This window comes from Hibiscus syriacus, unplaced genomic scaffold (genome assembly GCF_006381635.1).
Source record: "Hibiscus syriacus cultivar Baekdansim isolate YM2019G1 unplaced genomic scaffold, ASM638163v2 tig00112234_pilon, whole genome shotgun sequence".
In the NCBI taxonomy this organism is placed as follows: Eukaryota; Viridiplantae; Streptophyta; class Magnoliopsida; order Malvales; family Malvaceae; genus Hibiscus; species Hibiscus syriacus.
Window position 1 is genome coordinate 225189 of NW_024063278.1, and position 9814 is coordinate 235002.

Below are 9814 nucleotides of genomic sequence, written 5' to 3' on the forward strand. Positions count from 1 at the left end.
CTATGTAGATAATCTTTCTAATAATGCTTGATAAAATATGAAATAACTTTTTAATATAAATTTTAAATTTATTTTAATAAATATTAAATATATTAAATATCTTTTTATAAAATCTAAATCTAAACTCATGTGCCTTTACAAACTACATTACTTGAATCTGAATCACTAAAGAATAACAAAATTCCCTTAAGCCTGATCCCTCCAAAGTTTCAATATCTTAAATATTTTAACTAACATAAATAGAAGTATTAATGGTAATAATTTTAGGGTAAATTACACGTTTAGTACTTAAATTGTCAGTTTTAGTTCGTTTTGGTACTTAAACTTCTAAAATTTTCAAAATCATACCTAACGTTTAGTTTTATTTAATTTTAGCATCCCGTTGTTAAAAACTTCATGGAACTTTACAACTTGACACTTTTTATGGGTAAATTATATCATTCACCTTTAACTATTTTTTCACTCCTATATTTGGTTGTTGAAGTTTATTTTTTTAAAATTTAATTACTTAACTTTCAAATTACTCCTAATTTAATCATTCTAACTTTCAAATTTAATTTTTTATTTTAATTATATACTAATAAAATAATAAAAATATAATGTCACAAAATATTATTAATAAATTAAATTAGAGTGATTAAAACATGAGCAATTTGAAAGTTGAAAATTTAAATTAAAAATTTTTAAACTTTAATGACATAAATTAGGGTGAGAAGATAGTTAATGGATGAATGATGTAATTTACCCATGAAAATGTCACGTGCAAACATTTTCATTAATTTTTTGACGGTGGAGTACTAAAATGAAATAAAAAACTAAATATTAGGTATAATTTTGAAGAAAAAACTAAAAATTTAGATACTAAAAGGACTAAAACTGATAACTTAGATACTAAATGCATAGTTTACCCATAATTTTATTCCATGCACTTTTATATTTTAATTTCAGAATTGTTTGCAAAATATTTTATTTGAAGGAGTTAAATAGTTAATTAGCTATATTAGGTTTCTTTAAGTTGTTTTTTAGTTTTTTTTTTAAAGTATCGTATTAGATTATCATTTATCTTTTTCTTAATTTTTGTTTCTTTATACTTAATTATCTTTTCATTTTAGTCTATATAAATATTCTTCCGTTTTAGTTTCTTCCTTTTCGTTTATTCTTGAAAAGTTGCTTTAGTGTATTTTTTTGGCACATATGTTCTTATGCTTTTATGGCATGATTTTGTATGTTGTTATTATAATTTGACGTTTGACGCTTCGTATTGTATTTATTATTGTAGACCTTCCAATTAGGAAAGATGACCTGTCTTGTAACGTTAGATTCCCTTTTGCAAGAATTTTTAAATACATTTAGACTATTTCAAGAATAATATGTGGTTCTCTCAATCTTCACATTTACATCAATATTGTGTCTAGCTTTGAATAGAGACAATGAGATTGAATAGAAACTATGAGATTATTGATAGTTGTGAGTTTTTGATGAAGCATGTAGTTAAAGAAATTCTAATTTTATTTTTCTTCACACATTTTATTTTTAGTCTGACCGAATTTGATCACCAGTTTTTAAATTAAGTGTGCTTGGTCCCTTACATTATCAATCCGTCCAGTTTAAGTCCATCGATTGTTAACTTCCGTTAACCCATCAACAGAAGTTAGAGTTGACAATTAAAAAAAAATCAAAAACACCCACTGTAGACACCAATTTTTGTCCATTTTTTACATATATATATATATATATTATAGTTTGAAATCATTCTAAAAATTATATAATATATGAGTTTTTAAATATTTTGAAAATATATAATATATAGCTTTTGAAAATTAGTTTTGAAAATTAGTTTTTAAAAATATATGTTATATAGTTTTTAAAATTAGTTTTTAAATATATATATTATATAGTTTTTAAAATTAGTTTTTAAAAGTATATATATTATCTAGTTTTAAAAATTATTCTTTTAAAAATATATAATATATGATTTTGAAAATTATTTTTTTTAAAACATATATTGTATAGTTTTAAAAAAATGTTTTTCATTTACTTATATATTTATTTATTTTATTTTATTATTTATTTATCTTATTTATTATTTTTATTTATTATTAATTTCTTTTTCCTTTTTTTCGTTTCAGGTCCAAAGTTGTTTAGGTCTAATGCTGGCTAAGTGGGCCTGAACCAGTCCAGGGTTTTAAAACCCTAATGTCTCAAGCAATGGCGCTGCATGGGACAAGCGCAGATTCCACGCACGTGATCGGTCAAACGAGGAAAGACCGGCGAAACGGCCGGCGTAGAACGAGGGTCACAACGGTCCACGACAAATAACCCCGGAATATCCGGGATCACCCCAGAAATAGCCGGAAATAGCCCCCAACGAGGCTATATAAATACCATGGAGCCAACATCGAAGAGGGGACACATAGTACATGCAAAACCAAAGGGAAACCATCAACGATCAAACCCAATATGGTCAACAGAACCGAGAAACACCACTATATCAGAGCCAAATGTCACGGGGCTAGACTGCTGCTAGCAAGCTCGTGCGGCCTTAGTCGTTTTCGTGGTCGAAACTCGACTAAGTAACCCAAACCTTCACTAAGCGAGAATGCTTAGAACGTTGCAAAAATAAAGGAAATGGGAAAAATAGAGAGATGGGCGCTCAAATGGAGAAGAGAGAGTTTAGAGTGAATGCTAACTTGTATTCCTCAATCTGAAGTGAGTAAATGAGGTGGGGGTGAGCCTCCTTTTATAGTTGGAGCCCCCTACAATCAACGGTTAAGATTAAATTACATCAACGGTCAGAAAAGAGCCCTACTCTATCTATAACTCTAAATTAAATAATAATTAGTGGGAATTATCTCTAAGATAATTTCAAATAATTATCATGCCTCTTCTCTCTTCAAGGTGGATGGGCCAGCTCTGCTGGGTCTTCTAGAAGGCCCAAAACGTGGAAAAGGTAGTCTCTGGCAGCCTTGAACGAACTGGGCTCGGTCTTGGGCTGGCGGTCTGTGACATTCTCCCCTACTAGTTCTAGCGACGCCCTCGTTGCGCGACTAGAGTGAAACTGGTCAATCTTATCTCGGAATTGCCACAAGGCTTCGGAAGGTTCCCAACTTCCCTCACTCTCTGGAAGTCCCTTCCACTGAACAAGGTATCCATGCCTTGGTCGTTTTCCCACTCCATGAACGGCTCTCTCTGCGTGGATAGCTTCTACTTCTCTCTCGTATGAGACCTTTACCCCGACTGGCGCTCGGTGTGACTTGCCTCGATCTAACTCCTCCTCATCCTGATGGTATGGCTTTAACAAACTCACATGGAACACCGGATGAGCTTTGATGGTCGAAGGCAACTCCAATTTGTAGGCCATTGTGCCTACTCGCTTCAAAACTTTGAATGGCCCCTCGTATCTTCGCACAAGCCCTTTGTGATATGGGTTGCGCAAGATACCACTTAATTTGGTAAGGACTAGGTCACCAATCTCAAAGTTTACATCCCGACGCTTTCGATCTGCCCACTTCTTGGTTCGCTTCCCGACCTTGTGCAAACAAGCTCGGGCTAGTTCATGTTGTTCTTGCCACTCCTTGGCAAATTGGTATGCTGTTGGATTTGGCCCTTGGTACCCGGTCACAACCGCATTTGGTGTAAGCGGCTGCTGCCCGATAACAATCTCAAATGGACTCTGATTGGTCGCTTCACTCCTCTGCAAATTGTAGGAAAACTGGGCTACATCCAACAATTTTGGCCAGTCACATTGCGTGGCACTCACATAGTGCCTCAAGTAGGTCTCTACGAGTGCATTCACTCTCTCGGTTTGCCCATCCGTCTGTGGATGAACACTTGTCGAGAAGTTCAAGCTTGATCCCATCAACTTGAACAACTCCTTCCAGAACCTCCCAGTAAACCTTATGTCCCGATCACTGATAATCGTCTTTGGAACACCCCAGTACTTCACCACGTACTTGAGAAAAAGACGAGCGGCCTCCTCGGCTGGAAAAACTTTGGAAGCTGGAATAAAGGTCCCATACTTGGAAAATCTATCCACCACGACCATGATGCTAGAAAATCCATCGGAAACAGGCAAACCAACAATGAAATCCATGGAAAGACTTTCCCATGGTTTCTCGGGGATAGGCAGAGGCTGTAATAATCCAGCTGGTCTCCTTTGCTCTATCTTGTCTTGCTGGCACACAAGACAGGTCTTCACATAGGCTTCGACATCATTGCCCATGTGCGGCCAATAATAATGCTCCGCTATCAAGGCCAAAGTCCGGTGGATCCCCGGATGTCCCGCCCACTTGGAATCATGGCATTCCCTCATGAGCTCCTTTCGTAATCCTTCAAATTGTGGCACATAGAGGCGGTGTCCTCGAGCATACAACAAGCCTCCATCTAGCCAAAACTTTCTAGTCTTGCCCCCTTGGTAAGCTCAATCAATGAATGGGCTATCGGATCATGTGACAACCCCTCTTTGATGCGCTCCCGCATCTGTCCCGTCGGTAAACTCACAAACTCCATGTCACACCTTCGGCTTAAGGCATCGGCCACGGAATTCACTTTCCCAGGTTTGTGTTCCAAGGACAAGTCAAACTCGGCAAGGAACTCTTACCAACGAGCCTGTTTCGGTGACAACTTCTTCTGGGTTAAGAAGTAACTGTTGGCAACATTGTCTGTAAACACCACGAACTTGGACCCAAGTAAGTAATGTCGCCATGTGCGTAAACAGTGCACAACTGCAGTCATCTCTTTCTCATGGACCGTGTATCTCGTCTCGGTCTCATTGAGCTTCCGGCTTTCATAAGCAACCGGATGTCCCTCTTGCATCAGGACCCCACCAATGGCAACGTCAGATGCATCGGTGAAAACTTCAAAGGGCTTGGTGTGATCTGGCAACACCAAAACTGGCTCGTTTATCATAGCAAGCTTGATTTCATCAAAGGCACTTTGACACTTCGGGCCCCAATCCCACGCCTTCTCTTTCTTCAATAACTCGGTTAAGGGGGCTGCGATTTTTGAGTAACCTTTGACAAACCTCCGGTAATAGTTGGCCAACCCCATGAATGATCTCAGCTCCGTCACCTTGGTTGGCACTTGCCATTCATCAATGGCTCGAACCTTGTCCCTATCCATCCAGATCTTGCCACCTCCAATAATGTGGCCAAGGAAAGGAACCTCCGTTTTGGCGAATGAGCACTTTTCCTCTTTGACAAAGAGCTCATTCTCTCGTAACACCAGAAACACTTGCTTCAAGTGTTCAACATGCTCCTCCAACGTCTTGCTGTAGATGACGATGTCGTCGAGGTAGACAACAACGAATCGATCCAGAAAAGGTTGCAACACCTTGTTCATCAGGGTGCAGAAAGTGGCTGGAGCATTCGTGAGGCCAAAGGGCATCACAAGGTATTCATACGAACCGTACCTAGTCACGCAGGCTGTCTTCGGTTCATCTCCCTCGGCTATCCTAACTTGGTAATAGCCCGATCGCAAATCCAACTTGGTGAACCACCTTGCACCACCAAGCTGATCGAACAAGTCCGCAATGAGAGGAATCAGGTACTTGTTCTTCACCGTGAGCTTATTCAAAGCCCGGTAATCGATGCACATCCGCAAAGAACCATCGTGCTTCTTTTGAAATAGCATTGGGGCACCATAGGGGGACTTGGATGGTCGGATGTACCCGGCATCGAGGAGATCCTTCAACTGTCTGCGCATCTCCTCCAACTCGGGCGGAGCCATTCGGTAAGGAGCTCGAGCAGGTGGCTCCACATTCGGCACAAGCTCAATCTTGTGATCCACCTCCCTCTTTGGAGGCAACTTCTTAGGCAACTCGACAGGCATCACATCTTGGAATTCTGCCAACACGTGGCTCACCACGTCAGGAACTTTCTTGGTTGTGGTTGGCTCCTCACACACCAAGACAGCTAAGAAGGACGGTTCCTCCTTGCGCACCGCCTTCGAGAATTGAATTGCGGATAGAACTTTGGCCCCTATTCCGGGCCCTCGGCTCACTGGAACAATGCACTGTTGCTTTGGATCCAGGATGCACAAACAATCGGCAAAAGGTACTGGGAAAGCATTGATTCGGTCCAAGAAACTTAACCCAAGCACGAAGTCGAAGTCATCAAGAGGAATCACCTTGATGGCTTCCGTTCCGGACCAACCTCCAACAGTTAACTCAATTCCCTTTGCGACCCCCGCAATCGGAACCTCTTTGGCGTTGACGGTCTTGATAGAACCAAAAGCCTTCTCGACATAAAGACCAAGTCTCTTGGCAACTGGTTCTGACATGAACAACTCGGAGGCACCGGTGTCCACTAGTGCACTCAATTTCTGGCCAACAATGGTGATGTCAACGAACATCAACCCTTTCTTCTTTCGACCCTTCTTGACCTCCATGGTGCTAAGGATGGATCCAAGCTTTAGAGTCTCACTCTCCTCCCCATCTTTCTCCTTGATGGCCGAGAGTTTATTCTTCTGCGGATAGTCCCTCGCCAAATGCCCTTGGCCCTTACAGTTGTAACACTGGATAATTTGCTTGTCTTTCTTATCCGAGTGCTTACCATTCGATGGCTTGCCATTGCCACTCGAATCTTTGTCGGATTTGGATGCCTTGTCCCTATCACCACTGCTACCTCGGAACTTCAGCTTTGGTTTGGAGTCCACCTTCTTGACGCCAAGCTCAATGATTGACTCGGCCGTCGTCAAGGCAACCGAGAGCTCCTTAACTCCTCGTCGCCTTAGCTCGTTCTTCGCCCATGGTTTCAACCCATCCATGAAGGTGAAGAACCCATCCTCTTCACTTAAATTTGGGACTTGGAGCATTAGTTCGACAAACTTTCGAACATGCTCCCTCAGTGACCCTTCTTGCTTGAGATGCCTCAACTTGGATCGCGCCTCATCCTCAGCATACTCTGGGTAGAACTGTTCCTTGAACTCAACTTGAAATTCTACCCAGGTCTCGATGGCAGCGTTCCCACGCTTCACATCGTTGCATCTGCGTCGCCACTACATGAGGGCAACCTCTGACAAGTAAACACTAGCGATGCTTACTTTCTTGGCATCCTCTGTGATGCCCGTGGCTGCAAAGTACTGGTCCAACCCCCAAAGGAAATTCTCAACATCCTGGGCGGACCTGGTTCCTTTGAACTTCTCCGGCTTAGGGATGTCACCCAAGGCTTTGGGTGCAACCGTGGCTACGCTGTTCCCGAACGCAGCTTTGCACACCAACAACTCGGTCTTGAGCAACTCGACCTCCCTCTTTAGCTCGACCACCTCAGAATCGGAACCCTTACTCTTGAGTTCCTCAACTTCCTTCCTTAAAGCCACTACCATGGCTTCTAAGGAATCACCTCGATCAGTTGCCTTCACATCCAACTCGTTGAGTGAATCCTGAACCTCCTCCCTGATACTCTCCAAGGACTCCAGCTTATCGAGATCCAACGATCCCAGCCTTTCAAGGTCTACGGACTCTAGCACATCCAGCACTACCTTGGCTTCCGTCATGGAACCCTCGAGCCTGGTAACCTTCTCCTGGATGGATGTGAGAACATCTTTCGAGGGTGCTCTCTTCTTTCCAGCATTGCGGGTTTCATTCCCATCAGAACCCGTCGCTTCACCATGTTGTGGTGTCATCTCGAACCAACGAAAATAAAAAGAAATAAGCTCTGATATCACTTGTCACGGGGCTAGACTGCTGCTAGCAAGCTCGTGCGGCCTTAGTCGTTTTCGTGGTCGAAACTCGGCTAAGTAACCCAAACCTTCACTAAGCGAGAATGCTTAGAACGTTGTAAAAATAAAGGAAATGGGAAAAATAGAGAGATGGGCGCTCAAATGGAGAAGAGAGAGTTTAGAGTGAATGCTAACTTGTATTCCTCAATCTGAAGTGAGTAAATGAGGTGGGGGTGAGCCTCCTTTTATAGTTGGAGCCCCCTACAATCAACGGTTATGATTAAATTACATCAACGGTCAGAAAAGAGCCCTACTCTATCTATAACTCTAAATTAAATAATAATTAGTGGGAATTATCTCTAAGATAATTTCAAATAATTATCATGCCTCTTCTCTCTCCAAGGTGGATGGGCCAGCTCTGCTGGGACTTCTAGAAGGCCCAAAACGTGGCAAAGGTAGTCTCTGGCAGCCTTGAACGAACTGGGCTCGGTCTTGGGCTGGCGGTCTGTGACACAAACCACAAATACAATACCATCACGAGACCATCATCAAGCATCAAACAGACTGCCAACATTAACAGTGAACATCGAACCCAAATCAAGCACAAATAAAGCCAAACGAAATACAACACAAGCAAGCAAAATATACAACATAAGAGAACCCAAAACCCGAAGCGTCGCCGATGAAAAAGGTGAAAAAACCGAATGATTTTTCTCAGATATGCGTCGTTTGGAGCTTTTTTAGGGAAAACGGGCTTCAGATTAGTGTTGAGGGGGATAGAGGCACGTCTAGAAACACACGATTACATGTGAAATACTGAGGGGGATAGAGGCACGTCTAGCAACACACGATTACATGTGAAATACTGAGGGGAAAATACAGAGATTTCAACGAAAAACACAGGGGATTCTCGAACTAACCGAGAGGAGAAAACTTACAGTGAGGGTTCAAAGCCGGTCGGGAAGCCTTAAAGCCACTGTAGAAACTTTAAAGTCGCCGAATTTTCTTTTCCGTCCGAAAGGGTAAGAAAGATCATGTGGCAGTTGATTCCACCGAGTATGATGTTGGCAATGTTGAATTGAGGGGTAGCGAAGATAAACAAAACCGAGAAGAAAACACTGAATATGAGTCATCTATTTATATTGATTCTGATGGAGAACGCAGAAGGTTAGTCTGATGATGGCAATGTTGAACGTAGAGCAAGCAGATTTAGGGAAATGCAACAACGACGATGAAATGTAGACCGATAATAAATGAGAAAGGCCAGCTATTCCAGAGAGGTCCAAGGTAAAGAAAAAAAAGGATGAAAACACGATATTCAAGAGTGGTGGGTCATATTTCTGCCACTACACTCACTTTCCCCCACACCATCACATGCTCTTATCATTGTTTATTATTATGGCCTCACAAATCACACAATTTACACCTTGGACCGAACTACCATGACACTTGCCCCACTTCACAATCATACATCCACCATCCAAGTTCCAAATTTGTGCTAGTGTAGAACGGTTAAAGTATGTAATGTTTATTTATTTATTTTATAAACTATTATTAATACATATACATCATATAATTACCATAATAGTTAAGTTTTAGTATTTTTTCCCATTGATTTGATTTGATTTGTTTATTTATTTATTTTACTTTTCCCTTCGATTTATTATTTTATTATTTTTATTTTTTATGTTTTTTCTTTGACTTATTTAATATTTATTTATTATTTGTTATCTAACATTTTTTACCCTTTTTAGAGAAATTCCAACCAATCAAAGGTAAGTAACTTGAATAGGATTTTTAAATTCCAATTTAAATTTTTAATTTTCGCAATTAAAAGGCAACCGATAAATTAATTGGTACCGAAAGGGCGGTTCAAGGGTGCTAATCCTTCCTTGACCGTAACCGACTCCCGAGCCCAACACATTTTTGGTAAAGTGAAGATCATGTAAGATGGTGTCCGATCTACCTAAATATCATTCTAAAATGATTGGTGGCGACTCCTAACCCGTTTATTCAAGTCGAAGCCCAATTCTCGGGCCTACCCGAAAGACGGTTCTGACAGCTTGGCGACTCCACTGGGGACAGGTAAGTGAGTCAGGCCAAATCAATTTTCGTTTGTCTCTTTTAAGAGAAAATTGGAAGTTTTTATTTTAAT

General features: G+C 40.8%; 1 protein-coding gene across 1 annotated transcript; it reads right to left on the bottom strand.

Annotated features, from left to right (window-relative positions):
• Positions 1-4596: 4596 nt before the first annotated feature.
• Positions 4597-7623, bottom strand: LOC120176331. The gene is made up of 2 exons (XM_039182774.1): positions 7042-7623; positions 4597-6996 (listed from the first exon to the last, which is right to left on the bottom strand). The coding sequence occupies exons 1-2, from the start codon at positions 7621-7623 to the stop codon at positions 4597-4599; spliced, it is 2982 nt and encodes a 993-aa protein (XP_039038705.1).
• Positions 7624-9814: the final 2191 nt, after the last annotated feature.

Bases quoted from the DNA above. Each gene is read 5' to 3' on its own strand.
- LOC120176331 (XM_039182774.1), bottom strand. From the start codon at position 7,623: ATGACACCACAACATGGTGAAGCGACGGGTTCTGATGGGAATGAAACC. The intron at 6,997-7,041 runs GTAAGCATCGCT...GCCCTCATGTAG, and splicing joins TCACAGAGGATGCCAAGAAA to TGGCGACGCAGATGCAACGA.